We start from the raw sequence: 21,456 nt of genomic DNA, 5'->3' as shown, positions 1-21,456 counted from the left end.
TCAGAGATGAACTACTTTAAGGATGATTGAATGAACAAGACGCTGCCTGGATTATGCTTCTTTTGACATGTACTGACGCTGGCTCACATTTTCTCTACAATCTTGTATGTAGAAATTCATTGCCCTGCCTTCAACATTATTCAATAAAAACCAACTTATGGCTAGTGTTATTTATATAGCCCTCCGCCAACAGCAACAAGCCAGGTTACTGAAAACAGTTCGATTCTTATAAAGCAAACAGAAAGAGACATCTAAGCCTACTTTAAAAGCTCTGCAGTGCAGGATTCCTCCTGGCTATATCTAAATTGCCTCTTTGCAAATCATGCCAGGCAGCTTCTGGTGTGAAGTGATCTCTCCATAATAGTCTAGAGTATAATCAGTCATTTATCTTAATTCTTCTTCTTTTTAAGTGTAATTATATACATTTTTTCAACAAGATGTATAGGGAGTTGGGGGCCTTGGCAAGCTGAGCTTGCTAGGTTGTCCATGGCTGCTACTTGGGGACCACAGATTGAGATATAGCTGCTACCCAGTGTTTGTATATGAACTGGAAACATTTACTGTTGTTTGCCAGTTCACTTAAAAGCATTGTTTCCAACTCCACTTCACCAGGTGATTGCAAAACATGGTTCTTCACTTCGGACATAATTATTTGCAGAACTTTTATCGCTCCCTTCATCAGACCAGGTTGCTCAGACCAGGTCACAATAAAATATAACCTGTATGTTCAATATTTGCTACTCAAGATCCCTTTCCCCATCACTTCTCCCACCCTCAAATCAAACTGCTCTTTAAATTCCAGGGCCAAAATAATTTAAGATTTAAAGGGGAAATAGGAGATGTTTAATGTATGGCTAATTTTTCAACTCATGGGAGTTAAGACCTTTTCTGATGGAGGGAGGCGGGCAGGCATTCTGAAAGGACAACACAGAGGGAAGAGACAGACTGTGAAGTGGCTCCACCACTCTGCATCCCTTAAACAGACCCTTAACCGTTAGGTCCACTCACAGACAACTCTGGGGTTGCGGCCCTCATCTCACTTTACTGGCCGAGGGAGCTGGCGTACAGCATCTGGGTACAGCATGACTAAGCCACTTCTGGCAAACCAGAGCAGCGCACGGAAACGCCGTTTACCTTCCCGCAGGAGCAGTACCTATTTATCTACTTGCACTTTGACGTGCTTTCAAACTGCTAGGTGGGCAGGAGCTGGGACCAAACAACGGGAACTCACCCCGTGGCGGGGATTCAAACCACTGACCTTCTGATCGGCAAGCCCTAGGGCTCAGTGGTTTAACCCACAGCGCCACCCGTGTCCCAGCTGCATCCCTTTAAGATGCCACCTAAAGTTAAGAAATTGTTACTGCCATTCAAAAAAGCCTCTTGGTGCTTTTCATCTTTAATCACAACTAAGGCTGCAAGGAATATACCCCACTGAATTCTACAGGACTTGCTTCTGAGTAGACACAGTTAAGCTTGCACTGTAGGTCCATAAAAAAGATACCTGCAATTGGGATATTCTGTGAGATTGACAGTTGTACATCTCCTGTCCCAGGTGGCATGTCAATTACTAGATAATCCAGCTGCTGCCAGTCAACCTAGAAAAGGCCACGGATGAAGAAGGAAAGAAAGAATTTTAAATGTATGGGTTAAACATACTATAGTCTAGCAGGTCTCTTAGCACCAGCACCACGGACCAAGGACCACCTGCTTATGTTACATATACTGTGTGTGTGTGTGTGTGTGTGTGTGTGTGTGTGTGTGTGTGTGTGTGTTATACACAGCCCTGTGCAGGTCAAAGGGCAAGGGTTCGGAATCACTGGTCAGGGGGTGGAGTGTGGGGGTGAGGTGGGGCGATCCTGTTGGCTTCAAAGCTCCATCAGATGCTACCATTGACATAAAAGCATAACAGATTAATACAGGGGCATTCTAGCACTCTTGTTCCAAGCCAGTTGCCCCTTGTGCCAGTAGAAACCTTCCTCGGTAGTCGTGAGGTGCCTGCCCAACCACTGAGGTCAGACTAGCACAGAGACCCAAGCAACTGAATATTTATTAATTTAAAATGCGTATCGGAGAAATGAGTCAGGGGCACAAAGTAACCAACATGGTTTAATCTAGATTAATTGCTTGTGAAAGAACATTATGCCCATTTCATTAGCTTCCTGGAGTTCAAAGTGGTAGGGGACTGTCCTTAAAAAGCGCGACCTTTTGAAAGTTGACTGCCTGTTCTCTGAAAACCTACAATTCGTTGTTCATTTATTTCAGACCAGTCCATGCTTAATTACAAAGAGACATACATCATTTTATTTGTATGATGCCTTTCCATCGTTAAAACCACGGCCAAGGCGGCTCACGTGGGAAAAAATTACGTAATCGCAAACATAACGAAAGTAGCAATAGGTAATAAATAAAACAAAATAACAACAAAACTGAACAATTTTCATATAAATCTTAAGATCTAAAAGATGCAAAAATTAATATCAATAATAGCAACAACACCCCCCCCCTTGCCGCAGACAACAAAAAACCCCTAAACAATACCGCAGCCCAAAAGTCCGTTCAGCAGCCTCAGCTTTTGTAGCTGGAGTCAATCAGGGCCCTGCCGTGCCGGCCAGGTGGGAAAAGGCCTGCAAGGGAGGGAGCAGGTCTTTCAGTACTCAAGAGCCAAAACACAATAGTAAACCCTAAGCATCAATCTGTGTTTGGGTGAAATGAGTAATGAATTGGCTAAAAACAAGTGTACACCAGAATGAGCACAGGTAATGCAAAGCTGTGGCTACAAGAGTAGACTCAAGAGTGTGCTCCCGATGGTTCCTTTGTTGAGGTGGCCTGAATTTGGTGCCTTACTCTGTTCCACTGCTTTCAGCAGGGAGTAAACACACGCAGGAGCTTGATTGCTTGAGTGTATCCCACCCCTTCCGAAAGCAGCGCAACAAGATACACACAGGTCCCACTTACTGAGCACAATGTGTTCCCTGGAATTACACTGTGAGTGTTCGCGTAACTAATCCACAATTTCCACTGATTCCTATGGGAATATTTTTAATACAGTCGTACCTTGGAAGTCGAACGGAGTCGGAACATTCGGAAGCCAAAGCACGGCTTCTGATTGGCTGCAGGAAGCTCCTGCAGCCAATCAGAAGCCGCAGAAGCCCTGTCGGATGTTAGGGGTTCCCCAAAAATAGTTTGCAAACCGGAACACGCACTTCCGGGGTTGGGGCATTAAAACGTTCGACTTGCAAGGCATTCAGGATCCAAGGTACAACTGTACATCATATCATTTCTCCTTTCTCTCCCCCCCACCCCGCTTCCATGGTTTCTTCCTGAAATGGCTGCAGCCAATCAGCAGAGCACAAAGAAGTAAGGAAGTAAGGAGTGGGCAAACTCTGGGTGTGGTGCGTATAGCAATGTTTGGGCATAATTAGTTATGTTTGGATAACTGGTTCTTTCGCATAAGGAGAAAGAGGGTAGCAGCACCTGTGTGTTATACACGATATTCAAATAGCACCAAACTCTCAAAGCTTAGTGTGCACTCACGATTGTTCCTCTGCAACCCAATCTGTGTCTTTCCTGCTTTGGGTGATGGAGAGGTGAGTGTGGCTTTCCTGAAATGGCCTCGTGTGCCAAATGGAGAAGCCTTGCAGGTCTCATTGGTTCCACAGGCCAGAAGTAGCTAAAAAAAGTGTTGTCAAAAAGTGTAATGACATCAGACATGATTGTACTGATTGTACAAGAGTGGAGTCAATGTAATGAGCAACACCACTTCAAGAAAAATGTCTTTTTCAGTGAATATGAACAGAATGAGGAATTATGGAGAAAGAGTATTAAGAGGGTTACAGTGTACATTTCATAATCCAACGTTATTCAGTGCTTTGTATAGTTTTCAAAAGTGACTGACTCACATTTATAGAAATTTTTGAGGCTATATGAATTGACCTTACTTACAGATTACTTATATAATCTATCGCTGAGTGATATTGCAAATCTATTTATGTTTGGAGAAGCTGGTATCAACCTTTTAAAAAAAATCCACTTTTTTATAAAAAAGTACAAAGCCAAAGAAAGCTAGTAAAAAGCTACATAAAAGTCAAATGTGCTTTTTGGCAGCAGATTAGGTCTGTATGTGCTGAAAGATTTGAGAGAGATGGTGCGCAATGCACAACGAAAAAGCTAGCCAAGTACCTAAGAACACTTCTCAGTATAAATAATAAGACCAGCACGAACCCATCAGCTTTTCTTATTCAAGTATCTATATATATAGAAATGTAGGCATTGTGCGCACAGAGGTCACAGCCTTTCTCCGTAACCGCTGAACCAAATTGCATCAAATTAGGACAAAGCGTACCTTGCTCATCAGTGAGGGATCTGGTATTAAAAAAATTCAAAAGCACAACTTTCATACCTTAAATAGTGATTAAACGCAAAAAAGTGGCGCACAAATTAGACATCACCAGCAAAAGCTCTGAAGACTCCAGCAGCATCCAATAGAAAGGCAGACTGCACGCTGTCACCAGCAAAAGCTCTGAAGGGCGGCGCCAAATAATGACATCATCAACCAAGCAACTGAAACCACCAAGGTGGCCATTACCAGACCCCTAGGCCCCTGCCAGGCTGCTAAGCCCCCACTAGGCCCGGGGCGGAGGGCGAGCGCCCAAATCGCAGGTCACAGCACAGCCTTTGTTTTATATAGGCCCCTGCCAGGCCGCCAGGCCCCCACTAGGCCCGGGGGGGGATAACCCACAGCACTTGGGGGCATGGCAATGGGTTTTTACTTTAAAATTTAGTGGGCGTTGTGTCACATGCGAGGCTCCAGTGGCCATTTTAAGTAAGTGCAGTCATGCCCCTTTTAACCTAGGCTTTATACTATGACTGATTGCAAGTCTCTGCGTCTTTTTAAAAAAACACAACCATGTACTTTCTCTCCCCAGTTTAAGTCCTCGGATATTTGCAGTGGCCAATCCCACCCGCCTTGATTTACAATCTCCCACCTTCCCCATGCCGCTTCCTGGGCTTTTAATGGAACTGAACAGCTTGGGCGCTTCGGAACTCGCCTTCTGTTGCTACGGGGCTGTGGGTCTTCACTATTCGATTCCTCTCCCCCCCCCCCACGGTTGGGATTATTAAAGTAGTTCTCTGGGTTCTCTGGGTCACCAAAATTAGAAAATCCAAATAACAAAAAACACACAACCCCCCGCCAAAACACACAACAACACCCAAATCATACAATACCCGCCCACATCATACAAAACCCACCAAAATAAATGACAACACCAAAAATCAACACAATGATACCCAAATCATACAATACCTGCCCACATCATACAAAACCCACCAAAATAAATGACAACACCAAAAATAAAATTAAACAATAATAACTTCTGCTTCTCATGTTCTTATTCCAAATTTTTTAAATCTAAATATATAAAAATGTTCACGATGCGTGTGCAGGGGCCACTGTAAGGAGATACAGGGGGGAGGGGACAACACTCCCCGGGGAAAACAGAGGGAAGGGTATCCTACCGAAACACAGGGATGAGCCAAGGGTTTGGAGGAAGCAGGGGCGGGATATGTCATGGATCGGGACAGGGTGGGGGGAATCACAGGGATGACCCACAGCAACGCGTGGCCGGGCCAGCTAGTTTATTATATTTTTATCCCATGCTTCCACAAAGGAGCAGAAGATTGAAACTATTTTCCACCTCTTTATCTTCACAATGACTCCAGTCAGTCATTAACAGAGGCGCAGCCTACCAAGGCTACCCACTGAACTTCATGGCTTTAAATAGGGTGAATCTGCTATTTTGTATATTTATTTTGTTTATTGCATTTATATACAGCCCTTCATCCAAGGATCAGCAGTCCTGAAAGACCTACATTGGCTCCCAGTACGTTTCCAAGCACAATTCAAAGTGTTAGTGCTGACCTTTAAAGCCCTGCCAAAGCTCATACTAATGACAAACTTAGTTGGTCTCTAAGGTGCTGCTGGAAGGAATCTTTAAAGCCCTAAAGGGCCTTGGCCCAGTATACCTGAAGGAGCATCTCCACCCCTATCGTTCAGCCCGGACACTGAGATCCAGCTCCGAGGGCCTTCTGGCAGTTCCCTCACTGCGAGAAGTGAAGCTACATGGAACCAGGCAGAGGGCCTTCTTGGTAGTGGCACCCGCCCTGCGGAATGCCCTCCCACCAGATGTCAAGGAAATACACAACTATCTGGCTTTTAGAAGACATGTGAAGGCAGCCCTGTTTAGGGAAGTTTTTAATGTTTGATGTTTTATTCTGTTTTAATATTCTGTTGTGAGCCACTCAGAGTTGTGGGGGAAACCCAGACAGATGGGTGGGGTATAAATATATTATTATCATCATCATCATCATCGGGCAGTTTACAGTATAAAAATGCAAAAAAACACAACATAATAACAAATGCTAAGAAAATGTATTTTGATTGTAAAACAGGAAAGCAATCCTGATTTAGCCTTAGGTGTTCCTTCTGTCTTGCTACCTGCTGGAATTCAATAGCCTTCTTCTCCACACACTGAACTAACAAGCCTCGCCCCCAAACTACATGCCTTTACTTCTCTTCACAGTTGCTACCCACATACCATATTCAAGTAAAGCTGTCTACACCACTGGAGACTCCACCCTTTGCAGTGCTCACAGTACGACCCATTGCCCTTTACAAAAGTAACTATCAATTTTCTACCTAAATCCATTATCTTTTCTTCTTGAGAAGATTTATTTGTGCCAATGGTATGTTTTAAGAACAGTGTGGCATATCTCCCCACCCCCAACTTGAAAAATGGGGATGAGGAGATTTATTTGGAGAGTTTAAGTACTGAAGAGTACCGATCCAGCAGGTAAAAATCAAGAGCTTTTAATTCTAACATATTAATAATGCCTGGAGTGATTGCAAGAGATAAGATATAAATTTATCCCATGAACTCAAGGGAAAAGCACTGAATCCCTTTTCTAGCAAGCAGGGCAGGCACAGGAGTTCTGAAACTTCAAGTATTCCAAGACTTTGCATAACTAGATGTGGATGGGAAACATGTTAGGCATGAAAAGATAGTATTAGTAACTGAGCAATGTCTTTTTTGAGGGTATTTTTCTAACTTTCTTAAAACACAATGAAAAGCCATTGAATACTGTGCTGGAGAAAAGCGGGAAAGAAAAGCAATGTCCCACCCAATGCCGGATTTACGTATGAGCTAAACAAGCTATAGCTTAGGGCCCCATTCTCTCCCCCCAAAAAACATTTTTCACTATTAATATTCTTAATTGTATTTCAGTTCAACAATTACTTTGATAAAATACATTTTTAAAAAATAATGGCTTTAGATACCTATTAGGTCCATAAATTACCATATACAATATATTCAATACAAATAGCAGCAACAATTTGTTGTTAGCAAAGGACAGCTGGACATATGTAAAGGGCCCCATTACCTTCAGTAGCTTAGGGGCTCATCAAACCTAAATCTGGTCCTGGCTCCACACCCCCTTTTTTTGTACATTAAGATCACAATTTGACTGCCAATCAACAGAACAACAGTTTGATTTTTAGAAGACATATGAACTTCATACACTCCCAAGGGGCTCCCTGTGAACCTTCAAAATACTGTAAGTAAGATTGCAACTGCACAGCAGCAGTTCCTGGGGATGTAGTCAACATTTCTCTACACTTCTCCTTCTAGTACCAGGGTCACCAACACAGTGCCCCTGAGGCTGAGCATACATGTGCCCAAAGAAACCTCCCCCTGATATTAGGTTTGAAATTAGAATCATAGAATCATAGAGTTGGAAGAGACCACAAGGGCCATCCAGTCCAACCCCCTGCCAAGCAGGAAACACCATCAAAGCATTCTTGACATATGCCTGTCAAGCCTCCGCTTAAAGACCTCCAAAGAAGGAGACTCCACCACACTCCTTGGTAGCAAATTCCACTGCCGAACAGCTCTTACTGTCAGGAAGTTCTTCCTAATGTTTAGGTGGAATCTTCTTTCTTGTAGTTTGAATCCATTGTTCCGTGTCTGCTTCTCTGGAGCAGCAGAAAACAACCTTTCTCCCTCCTCTATATGACATCCTTTCATATATTTGAAGATGGCTATCATATCACCCCTTAACCTTCTCTTCTCCAGGCTAAACATACCCAGCTCCCTAAGCCGTTCATTAACATTACTTTGTAGCCAATAGGATAGGGCCATAGTATGGGCTTGCCTGCAGTTATATGTGAGGTGCCCACAGGGCCGGCCCTAAGGCAAGGCTGGGTGCCGCAATGCGGCAGGGTGCCGGGCCACCAGGGGGGCACCGCGCTGTGCCCGCTAGACAGTTGCGCTGGGAAACGGGGCGCCGGAGGGATCTTCGCACCATGGCGCCAGATATGCTTAAGTGGGTGCCCATGACGGTTTCTCCAATTTGCAAATGTGCCCATAGGTCCAAAAAGGATGGAAACTGTTCCTGTAGCGCTTGATAACCTCATTTCCCTCAATCTCCTCCTCCTCACAACACCACAGGACGATTTGAGGTGTAGCTCCCTTTTTACTCCCTCCACCCCCACTTTTTATGAACCACAGGACTCAAGTAGGCCTTGGCTACAATTTCCATTAAAATGTCAGAAATGGAGTACTATTTAGATCAGATTCCCAAATTATTATTACTATTATTAATTATTATTATTATATGGTTTTTTTAAAAAATAATCCAATGGATATCAGTATTTTTTCAGTTTTCTGAAAATCTGTTAGGTCCGAGTTAATCACAGTATGACACATTGTTCTAGATTCATAATAATTTCCTGTTTAATATGCATTTAACTTTTTTCTGTGTAATATAAAAATGCCAGTTTAAACAAACGATCTAAAACCTTAGGATCTGAAATCACAGGGTGTGACCTCACCCCGGAACAATGTGGCAAATGTCATGAATACCTGGAATTTAGGATACCCATCGCCTATGTGCAGCAAGCAAAAGGCTGTAAATTAAATTAGAATAGTTGCAGCAGCTTCCATCTTTCTTGCATCTAGTCACAGGAGTAACAGGGTGCTAGCTTCTTAGTTGCTGCTGGAGATTGTTCAGGCCAATACTTACAGCGTTGACAGTTGAATTGCTGTACTATGTGGTAAACCTACTACTAAGATGCATGCGTGTTCACATATCACAGCTGTGTCTTATTTAAAAGAGATGGCATTCTACATTATCAGCCCTTTTCTTCCATTCATGATAAGCCATCTCAATCAGACTGATAGTAGTTTCTGGCTAGGGAAAATGTGCGCAAATAAACTGTTTTAGACTGCAGACTGTTTCAGGGGGGGGGAATGGAATTTTGCATGCAAGTCTCATTTGTAAGCAACATTCTACCAAATCATGACCTTAATCCTTCTTCTAAGATCAGTTCTAAGAAATGTGTCTATATGCAAATACTTCTTTGTGTAGGAATAAATTAGCTCAGATTAACAAAACATTATGGTAGCAGGAATTCCCTCTTGCAAACAAACAAGTGAGTGTTGGTTACAAAATTATACCTGTAACACCCACCATCTGTCAGCCATTGTGCATGTGTGGAAAATGCTAAAGTGTTCACTGCTTGAGTACGTACAGTGTTGTGAAACATTTCAGATGTTGGAAATGTAATTGCACTTTGCTTAAGCGCAGCATTCATCTTTTTTTTTTCCTTCTAAAAAAAGCATTTCCTTGACATTTATTGTTAAAGCGGTGTAATTAACTGCCATGTGGTGTCTGTGTATTTTCCCTCATTCAGGAACATCGCGAAAGCTTCTGTGCAAATTGTTCTAATCAATCACCAGGTATAAGCAACAAATTAAAAATGAAAACTATAGATATTCACATAATGTATATTCTAAGTAAGTAGCGTAAACACCACATTCCTCATGATGCAACACAAACAACTTATGAAGGTGTAGATGCACAGGAATGCTGTTTAAGAACACATCCTGTAATGTGTATCATTTGAAGAGTAACAAAGAAAAGCTGCGAATTGTGCACTTGTACTAATGCCACGTTTTGTGAACAGCCTATTCCCATTAATTTAACCCATTTTGGATTAACACTAAACCATGATTTAGCACTACGTTAAGCATGCCTGGGGCTCATACACTCTTCCTCTTCTCTGATGTAGCCACAAGAAGATCAGAAGCATTTGCCTCTCTGTTTCAAACTAACCAGAGTTCATCGTTATATCTGAATCGGGGAGAACTCCGCCTTGAATCAGGAATAAACCATATTTAGATCAGGGTGAGAGAAGGATAGCAAGTGACATACAAGCATAAAGATAAAAGTGTTTGGGCTTGGTTATAGCTGGGTATCAGATCAAGCAATTAAGCCAGTCTTTACAGGAAAGGTGAGTTTTGAAGGAAGGGTATGGATGAGCTTAAATATTAGTCCTCAAAATATTGGTTATTATATATAGGAGCCAAGCTGCGGTGCATGATGATAATTTCCTTGAGCCGTTTCTGCATATTGGCTCCTATGTAAGCTAATATACCACGGCTTGGTGATCTTCAGAATTGAATGTTCTCATCTCCCTTCGTGCTGTCCAATTCCTTTGCTATTCTAGAAATTGACAGTTTGCCATTATATATGAGTGGGAAACTATGCTTATCTTTAAATCCAAAACTGGAAACCCCTCCACTTGGTTCCCCAATTCTGATTTTGAGCACAAACCACGATTTGTCAATTTTGATCCTAACAGCAGAGAAGGACATTCAGGGAGAAATCCCAGCCGGAGGTGGGGGAAAAGCACATATGAGCCCAGAACCAATGGTCAATCATTTATTTGGCCTTTACTTCTGAACTTTGAAGCAGCCTCAGGTGTTTTGTTTTGTTTTTGAAATGTTTGGAAACAGTTTCCCTCATTATTCTTTTTCATATGGAAATGTATAAGAAGAACAAAAAAAAAAACTTTATAAAAAAATTAAGATACTATCCACAAACCTATGTGGGAGATTTTACATCTCCATATCTGAAAATACATTTTGACTGAAAAGTAATAAGATAAATCCACCCTTTAACTATTCTGTGGCACATTAATGACATTTAGCTTTCTTGCTTTTTGTAATAATCCTTACTTGTTAAGCACACATAGGAGAGTTCATGTTCTTGCTTGAAAGACCGCAAGAGCAAACTACACATTGCATGAAATCAAAACAAAAATTGGTCACCTCACTCCGACTCTCTGAACTTTTCCTATTATCAAATGTCTATGTAATCAAAAGTGGGGCTCACACTCTGGCACTTATTTCCGTTGATATCAAGCAAAGGTTCCATTAAAAACCTACACTGCATGAAAGACACTTGTGTAATAGTATTAGCGTAGCAAATGCTAACATCACGGCAGCGTCTATCATCTTTATACAAGGGAAACGGGAGGTTTACCTGCCATTTCAAACAGATTATAGACCAATCCTCTCTCCTATAGGTGAAAGTTACAGTCAAGGTTTGGCATCCAATGGCTGCAAGAGTGGAAGGCTGTGCATCTGACAAAATTCAATTATCCCTTTCGGGCCCTGCACTCTCCAGACAGCCACTCCATAAGGTTGGAGGACATTCTTGAAGCATAGGAGTTGTACTGTATCCTCTGTGGGATGCAATCCCTTGGTAAAGTTAAATACAATATTCCTTGTTTCCCTAGAGTGGGCACAGGCAGGGGAACATCCAGTCGGTGTAACTTCCTGTTCCACTGGTCTGGAACATCCTCCCCCTGCGTGTGATCTGGGAGATGGGCATGGCTCTGGCAGACTCCATAAAAGAGCCGAGTCACGCAGCCATTTTCTCAGTCTTGATTCTTGCAGTTTTGTCTAGTTTGTCTTGATCTCTTGCTTTACTTGTTCTCTTGCTTGCTGGTCTTTTGCTGCCATGCTGCTCTCCTGCAGCCATTTTGTTCTATTGGTGTAATTTTGCTGTCTGCTGGCTGTCAGCCAGCAGCACATGAGTTCAGTCTCCATATAAGAGATGAGCTCAGTTTCTTATATAACTATTAAGTAAAGCCTGCATTTCAGGGATCAACATACCTGCCAAGTCCTGGACTGCAGAATCCGGGACCGGTAGCCGCGTCACTTTGCCCATCTATGGGCACAAAAAATGGCTGGTGCCGGCAACGGAAGTCACATCTACACATGTCCGGAAGTGCGTAGACGCAACCTCCGGTGTCACTTTGCCCCTATGGGCACCAAAAATGGCCAACGACGACACCGGAAGTCGCGTCTATGTACTTCCGGACATGCGTAGGTGCAACTTTCGGCGCTGGCCATTTTCGGTGCCCATAGATGGGCAAAGCAGGAAAAAATGGCCGCCGGCAGGAGAATATAAGGGAGAATAATGGGAGACGAAGTGATACGGGGGACCGCCGGGAAACGGTATGAAAAAACGGGGGTTTCCCGGGGAAAACAGGGTACTTGGCAGCTATGGGGATCAAATCGTGAACTGAAATGTGAGTAAATGTTTTGTTACTTTATTCAGAAAGACTCTCGTGTCTTTATTCTTTTAAGAGGGATCAAAGGGGACACCAGGAAATAATCCTAACTAAGAGATTCAAGTGAATCTGCAAACTAGCTTCCAGCTATATTGAGGGGAATCTGCTCTGCTACATCACTTACTAGTGAGAGTGAAGGAAGGATAATGCTTATTCAATATATCCTCTCCTACTATCCTTAACATTCCCACATCCTCCCCCTCCACTGCAGCTTTCTTCAGCCCAAACTGACCAGAAGTCTCCATACCCCTGCCCCATTCTCTAAAGAGGTTTTCCAAAGAGTGCAGAAGCTGTGGAGGGGGAAGAGAAGAAGATAAATATCTGCCATGTGAGCCATCTTCTACTCACACAACTGTTGAATAATACTTATCTTTTTCGAAGCATAAACCCAACAAAAGCAGGTGCCTGCACACTCAAACAAAATAACCAGGTTCTTCAGTGGCGCCATTAACTGCAGTCATTAACTATTGTTATCAAAAACGTTATTCTTTACGGTTACACTGAATGATGGAGCTGAGGATGAAATGCATTCACTCTGAAGTCACTCTGCTGGAAAATATCAAGGCTAACAATGTAAGAGGTTGTTGACATTTCCAACTGATCTCTTAAAAATGTGATGGCTTTCTAGCGACCACTAAAGCTTACTGAATTGCTGGTTATTTCCCATAACGTATACTGTAATTTGTATTTACAATAATTGCTTTGTTACAGCCTATTTAAATAATAATAATTATGGTATTTGAGCATGAAAATGCCTCTACAGAGGGATGGCATATACAAGGATATAGAGGGCTACAGGCTTAAGTAGGTTTTGAAAAGTGAGTCTTGAATAGAGCGAGCCCTGGCTAGAATTAACTGCTTTAAGAGCACATATGTTAACTATGATTAAGGCTGCAAGGGGAATGTTTCCAAAGAGGAGAGGAAGTATGCGAGAGCTCACATCTTCCCCCAGGTAATGCTACACTACATTACGGATATTTGCAGCGGTGCAAGGGTATAAACATCATTATGTCTGCACCAACCACTAATGGAGGGGATATCATCTATTTCAGTGGGATCGACTACAGAATTGGGAATCGTCATTCAACTGTCATGTCCCAGAATACCTCTTCCAGAAACATAATAAAGTCTCAGTGCAGCAGTCTCTTTTCCTGAGTAGCTAAAAGTTCCATGCTCTCTTAGAATCCATAAAGAATATAAACAGAATAAATGGTTTTAATGTTACCAGACAGTTGTATTTGTACCTGCCTTGGGAGTGTCTGCAGAACCTAATTCTGCTAAACTTCTACTGTATAAGAGAGAAAAAATACCATGAACAGCAACTTGATATACCTCTGTTTTCTGTGTCGCACCCTTATAAAGGAAACTTAATATTCTAAAACTGATGATAAAGGCCATTTCACAATATTGCCTAGTTTTATGTGCAAGTCCATGGGCCTCTTCCACTGGCTGCAATAAAATGCATTAGGAATATTAGATCTGACTGACTTAATTTTCTTGAGATCTTTATTTAATATTTTATAACCCTGCCTCAATGTCTGGGAGCCCCTTAAACTCAATGTATTATATCATAAACCAAGATTAAGAAGGCAATTTATGTGACTTATATATAGCCAGCCAAAGGAGGAGCAGAACGAACTATTACTTTCAATTCTGCCGGAGAAGAAAAGTTACAACCAGGATATTAATGCACAAAATAATTAATCCCCCTTTTTTGTAAAGCTCTAAACTTAAAACAACAACTTCTGAACAGTAGTTTAACCTGTGGTGACCAGTGACAAAATGTGGAGATAAGAATCATGGAACATCCAATCAAACCCAGCTTTGGAACAATAAAATATTTTATTTAATTACCAGACTTAACATGGACACTGGTACCAGAGCCTGCAATAAACCCAGATGCCAACTTTGCTGCCACATACACCCAGACAACACCATTACTGGCCCCAACAACATCCAACATACCATCTCAGGACTATTTAATTGCTCATCCTCTAACATTGTGTATGCCATCAAATGCCAACAGTGCCCTTCAGCTCTCTATATTGGACAAACAGGCCAAACCCTACGCCAAAGGATAAATGGACATAAATCTGACATCAGGAACCAGAAGACAGAAAAACCAGTAGGAGAACACTTCAATCTCCCAGGACATTCTATACAAGATCTCAGAGTAGCTGTCTTACTACAAAAGAATTTCAGAAATAGACTGGAAAGAGAAGTTGCTGAATTGCAACTTATCACCAAGCTCAAAACCATGGAGGGACCTGGTTTGAACAGAGATATCGGGTTCTTATCTCATTATACATGATAAGCGATCTTCAGCCATCTCAACCCTTGCTTTTTCATGCAAAACCATTTGCAGTCGTTTGCGGTCATCAACAGCTATCAGTCAGTCAATCACCCATTTCCACCACCCTTCTGAGTGATCCCCCCTCCCCATCCCCACCCCTCCCCACCCCTTCTCTACATAAGTGCCTGGAAACTTCCATTTCACTGTATCTGAAGAAGTGGCCATGCACACGAAAGCTCATACCAAAATAAAAACTTAGTTGGTCTTTAAGGTGCTACTGAAGGAATTTTTTTATTTTATTTAATTACTGTATGCGACGCCTGAATCTCTACAATGTAAATGTCCTGGTCACATAATTAAATCTGGTAAACAATGAGTAATAACCTACTGTTACAAGCAGGAGTAAGATTTAAACACACACTCATGAAAACACTCTGCAATTATATCTATACAGTTGCGTAGTTATAAAGCCTTCCTCTACAACAGATTCTACCTGTCTTTGCTGGTATCTGTATGCATTTAGTTTTCCTGAAAGGAAACTCAATTTGTCTTGATGCAGGATTAAGGAGCACATAGCTTATACACAAAAGGAAAATGCTTTGATTGGAGGAAAGTCCTTCTTAAAGCCTTCTTGCAGCTACAAGTGAAATTCCATTGTCAGGGAAAATCATTAATGGGCCCCGTGTCAAGGCAACACCAGTTCTTTTTTGCTTCGGGATCTGCTAGATTACAACTGCATCTTTAGTTGCTAGGTAACAACCAACTCAGCATACATCATTATCAACACCCACGAGAAAGAAACTGCCATCTGCTTCTCATTTGGGAATTCCATTGACTGAAGCAATATTGCAGTTACTGCAACCCCCCCCCCCAAATTATCCTTTGAGCCCTGCTTGTTAGTAAAGCAGGTACTGATGTCAGAACTGTGGTATATTATGTTTTGGGTAGTGACCAAATAAGAATAAGGCATGTTTGAAGGGGGGGGGAACGCCACCACAGGCAATTGTGATACAGTGGTGCCTCGCTAGACGAATTTAAATCGTTCCACGGGTCTTTTCTTATAACGAAAAATTTGTCTAGCGAATCCCATAGGAATGCCTTGAATTTTTTTTGAATTTTTTTTTTTGCCCATAGGAACGCATTAATTGAATTTCAATGCATTCCTATGGGAAACCGCGATTCGCTAGACGAATTTTTCATAAAACAAATTCGTCTAGCGAGGCAACCTCCGCTCGAAAAATCCTTTCGTTAAGCGGAAATTTCGTTAAGCAGGGCATCCGTTAAGCGAGGCACCACTATATGTGAAAAACCACACTACTGAAAAACAAATAGTGTTTCCAAACACATAATAATCTCCCAGTACTAGCAGACCCCTTATCCCAGGGGTCCCCAAACTAAGGCCCGTGGGCCGGATGCTGCCCAATCGCCTTCTAAATCCAGCCCACGGATGGTCCGGGAATCAGCATGTTTTTACATGAATAGAATGTGTCCTTTTTAGGGTGGTGACTTTTTCATTTTTTTTCTCAAAAATTATTTCCTGTAGCACAAACGGATGAACTTTTGCCTATTAATGACTAAAATGAGGTATATTCCATTGAAATATTAAAAAAGATTACACACAGTTTTTTTTGGGGGGGGGTTGTATGCCATTTTAGCATTTCATAAAATTGTATTAACAATTCCATATATATTTCGTATCAAATTTGGACACAACACCACATTCCACAATGGGGAGTGTTCTTAGCAACATAGGGTATACAAATGTCACACCTGCGCAAGGTAAAAGCCCCTTTTTGGGACCTCAAAGCTCAGCCAGCAGACCCTGCCGGGCATGCTGGGAAAAGAACCTACAGGAGAGGTAGCAAAACATCGTCCTCTAGCGGCGTCTATACTGTTACTGCAGCTAAAAAAAGCTTCCTTGTGTGTTTGATGACCCTATATAATGTTGTATATATGTGACTCTAAAGCTTGGGTTCAATTTTATATCTGCTTACAGTGACTTCAAAAATGGTCAAAAAACTGATAAAAAAAATAATAAATCATTTTGTGCGTGAGGTTTTTTTTTAATCAAATCTCTTTGAAAGTAAGATTTTATCTAATCTTTAATGAAAGCTCATCAAATTATGATACAGGGAAATGAGGTTGTAAAAAGTCATCACCCTAGTCCTTTTATTTAAAATGCATCTCTGGGTTATTTGTGGGGCCGGCCTGGTGTTTTTACATGAGTAGAATGTGTCCTTTTATTTAAAATGCATCTCTGGGTTATTTGTGGGGCCTGCCTGGTGTTTTTACATGAGTAGAATGTGTCCTTTTATTTAAAATGCATCTCTGGGTTGTTTGTGGGGCATAGGAATTCGTTCATATTTTTTTCCAAAAATATAGTCGTCGTCCCCCCAAGGTCTGAGGGATAGTGCTGAAAAAGTTTGCTGACCCCTGCCTTATCCAGTTGTGCTACGTGGTTATGCTTCTCTTTACGTTAACAAACAATACTGGTGCTGCGCTAAAAACAGCAATGGTTGGAGTAAAATCTTACTTTTAGGTGGTCGGCAGAAATTAAGGCTGGAACTAGCTATTACAGCAAACGGGAAACAGAAGCCCTTTATCACCTCCATAACATCTAACGATGGCTTAATGGGTATCATCACACGTTGAGTGTTTTTGCTCTGCCTCAGTTCCACTTCATAGGCTACTACTTGCTTGAATTGTCCAATGATGTCCCACCATGGACTGTTGCCGTTAGAGGTTACTAACAACAAAGAGGAATGAGACACGGAGCGATTTCTTTCAGCAGAAGCCCCATGTGTTGATGCTGACCTTTAAAGCCCTAAACGGCCTCAGCCCAGTATACCTGAAGGAGCGTCTCCACCCCCATCGTTCTGCCCGGATAACTGAGGTCCAGCGCCGAGGACCTTCTGCCGGTTCCCTCACTGCGAGAAGCAAAGCTACAGGGAACCAGGCAGAGGGCCTTCTCGGTAGTGGCACCCGCCCTGTGGAATGCCCTCCCATCAGAGGTCAAAGAGATAAACAACTACCTGACATTTAGAAAACATCTGTAGGCAGCCCTGTTTAGGGAAGTTTTTAATGCGTGACATTTTAATGTATTTTAATCTTTGTTGGCAGCCGCTCAGAGTGGCTGGGGAGACCCAGCCGGATAGGCGGCGTACAAATAAATTATTATTATTATTATTATTATTATTATTATTATTATTATTATTATTACTACTATGTCCACCATATCATCTACCCTTGGCTTCAAAGATCTAATATAGGTGATCAGATATTGTCCCATGGGCGTACCCAGCGAGGGGCGGGGGGCAGCTGCCCCCTCCAAAAGAAAAAAATTACCGTATTTTACGGACCATAACCCACACTTTTTCCCTCCGAAAACTGAAGGGGAAAAGTCGCTGCGGGTTATGGAAATCGGGCTGTTTTCGTCCCCTCCGCAGCTGCAGCCAGCGACAGGAACGTGGGAGGGGGGAGGAGCAGCCTGAGCTGGGGGGGGCAGGCGGGCGGGAGCTCCATCCTTCCTTCCCCCCTCTTTCTTTCTTCCTTTCTCTCTCTCTCCCGCCCTCCCTTCTCTCTCTCTCTCTCTCTCTCTCTCACACACACACACACACACACACCCCTTCTTTCTTTCTTTCTTTCTTTCTTTCTTTCTTTCCTTCCTTCCTTCCTTCCTTCCTTCCTTCCTTCCTTCCTTCCTTCCTTCCTTCCTTCTCTCTCTTCCCTCCTCCCTCCCTCTTTCCTTCCCTCTCTCTTCCTCTTTTTTGCCCCTCCCCCATTTTTGATCCTGGGTACGCCCCTGTATTGTCCACGAAAGCAAATTTCAGCTGCTTATCCAACAGATGGATCCACTATTTATTTGACTGGAAAGTTGTTAAATGCAGAAGGCTACCTAATAGCAAGTCAGACAATGGTACATTGACCTTGTGTTGTCTACATTGACTGGCAACAGTTCTCCAGAGTTTCAAGCAGGGGTCCTCCCCAGCCCTACCTGGAGATGATGGGACCTTTTGTGTGCAAAACTTGGACACCAATTTATGGTCCTTCTCCACTAATGGAAAGCAATGGGATGGATTCAGCTAACCCAGCGCCCTAACAAAAGGGAGCACAAGGATTCCCACTCATGCAATGAGGCTCTCTCCCCTTGTCCTCCCTCTGTGCCTCCCCCAAAACAGCTCTGGAGGGTTGGGACAATTCTCAGAACAGTGGGAGAGGGGAGGAGAGGGAGGATCCTTTCATCTGGTTCTCAGTATTTCCACCTTCTTTCAAAATGCTTTCATATACAGTGATCAGCACGGGCTTGAATAACTTTATCATCTTTCCTTGGTTTATCAATGAAAGGGGGGGGGGAAATAAATTTCTTCAAAAAGCAACATGTTTATATAACTCCTTACCTGTCTCAACAACTTCTCAATGGCTGACATTACCATGGGGCCTCGCCAGACAATTGGTGCAGTCTCTTCTACCAAGAAACCTATGGACATACTACAAGAGAAATGCAAATATATTTTTTCAACTTTCAGACATGTTACAGGGAGCAAAATATAGGAAAAAAAATACGTAAAATGGATTTGAACCTACAGATTGCTTACCATGCAATTCCATAGTTCACAAGAGGCCTCATTAGGTTTTCTAGAATGGAAAATGTGTTTTTAAAAGACATTTTTAGAAACTATTATTGTAAGCTCTGTTCATTATGACTGTGAAAATGTGTAGAAACTAGAGGCATCTATAAGAGCAATCTGCACCCTCTTAAAGTTTTATGACTTCACTACAAAGCAGAGGGCCAGTCGAGACATTAACATATAACCAGGGTTACCACGAGTCACAGTTTGTTGCTTTAACCTAGTAAGATCTCACATATACAGTATAACCATGGTAATTTCTGGCTTGTGTAACTGTGATATGTTGTTGTTATAGGACTGTTTTCCAAGATATTACATCTTTCTCCCTAACTGCCCTCAGCCTAAAGGGGAAATAAGCTATGTCAATTCTACATTAGGCCTAATACCTAAAGATCTGCTAAGAACCTTCTTGACATGGGTGAAGACAAGTCCAATAAACCAGACTCTAAAGCCAGAATATTTTATCCAGAGAGAGGACCTGCTACCAGTCAAACTAAAAAGGTAGCTAAAGCTTATTTAAGGAGAGTCCCAAGAAAATGCTGCATCAGCAAGTCAACAAAAATGTGGTTTTTGACATAATTGTATTGCAACTCTACTCCATAGATTTCTTTCTGAAGTTTGATGAAAAAACTTGATGAAAAACAGAATATGACGTCACTGAAAATCTAAACATCTTGCATTCATTCAGACACTACAATTTCCCTTAAGAAATCTTGCACTTGCATATGCAATATTCAGCAGTTTATAAATGCTATAAAATAAAATAAAATTTATTGTTACCAGCCTGTGCTAGGGTGCCCATATAATAATAATATTATAATAATTTATTATTTATACCCCGCCTATCTGGCAGGGTTTCCCCAGCCACTCTGGGCGGCTTCCAACAGAAAAATGAAATAAAATAATCTATTTAACATTAAAAGCCTCCCTAAACAGGGCTGCCTTCAGATGTCTTCTAAAAAACTGGTAGCAGTTTTTCTCTTTGACATCTGATGGGAGGGAGTTCCACAGGGCGGGCGCCACTACCGAGAAGGCCCTCTGCCTGGTTCCCTGCAACTTGGCTTCTCGCAACAAGGGAACCGCTAGAAGGCCCTCGGTACTGGACCTCAGTGTCCGGGCAGAACGATGTGGGTGGAGAAGCTCCTTCAGGTATACTGGACTGAGGCCATTTAGGGCTTTAAAGGTCAGCACCAACACTTAGAACTGTGCTCGGAAACGTACTGGGAGCCAATGTAGATCTTTCAAGACCCGTGTTATGTGGTCTCAGCGGCTGCTCCCAGTCACCAGTCTAGCTGCCGCATTCTGGATTAGTTGTAGTTTCCGGGTCACCTTCAGAGGTAGCCCCACGTAGAGCGCATTGCAGTAGTCCAAGCGGGAGATAACTAGAGCATGCACCACTCTGGCGAGACAGTCCGCAGGCAGGTAGGGTCTCAGACAGCTGCCCAGGACACAGAATTGACCTGCGCCTCCATGGACAGCTGTGAGTCCAGAATGACTAACAGGCTGCGCACTTGGTCCTTCAGGGGCACAGTTACCCCATTCAGGACCAGGGAGTCCTCCACACCTGCCCGCCTCCTGTCCCCCACAAACAATACTTCTGTCTTGTCAGGATTCAACCTCAATCTGTTAGCCGCCATCCATCCTCCGACCGCCTCCAGGCACTCACACAGGACCTTCACTGCCTTCACCGGTCTGATTTGAAAGAGAGGTAGAGCTGGGTATCATCCGCATACTGATGAACATCCAGTCCAAACCCCCTGATGATCTCTCCCAGTGGCTACATGTAGATGTTAAAAAGCATGGGGGAGAGGACAGAGCCCTGAGGCACCCCACAAGTGAGAGCCCAGGGGTCTGAACACTCATCCCCCACCACTTTCTGAACACGGCCCAGGAGGAAGGAGCAGAACCACTGCATGACAGCTCCCAAACCCTCTAGACGGTCCAGAAGGATGTTATGGTCGATGGTGTCAAAAGCCGCTGAGAGATCCAGCAGAACTAGGAAACAGCTCTCACCTTTGTTCCTAGCCCGCCAGAGATCATCAACCAGTGCGACC

General features: G+C 42.8%; 1 protein-coding gene across 2 annotated transcripts in view; it reads right to left on the bottom strand.

Moving 5' to 3' along the window:
* NUBPL (NUBP iron-sulfur cluster assembly factor, mitochondrial) overlaps nt 1-21,456 on the bottom strand; it is a 67,704-nt gene that overhangs the window by 16,663 nt on the left and 29,585 nt on the right. For both annotated transcript variants that reach the window (XM_035109832.3, XM_035109852.3), the window contains exons 5-7: nt 19,370-19,409; nt 19,172-19,262; nt 1,502-1,595 (exon numbers count right to left, since the gene is read on the bottom strand). In XM_035109832.3, the coding sequence (XP_034965723.1) occupies nt 1,502-1,595; nt 19,172-19,262; nt 19,370-19,409 (225 nt within the window). The remainder of the gene's footprint in view (nt 1-1,501; nt 1,596-19,171; nt 19,263-19,369; nt 19,410-21,456) is intronic.

Source organism: Zootoca vivipara, chromosome 1, assembly GCF_965207765.1.
Source record: "Zootoca vivipara chromosome 1, rZooViv2.hap1.1, whole genome shotgun sequence".
Lineage (NCBI taxonomy): Eukaryota > Metazoa > Chordata > Lepidosauria > Squamata > Lacertidae > Zootoca > Zootoca vivipara.
This window is presented reverse-complemented; position numbering and strand designations above follow the sequence as displayed.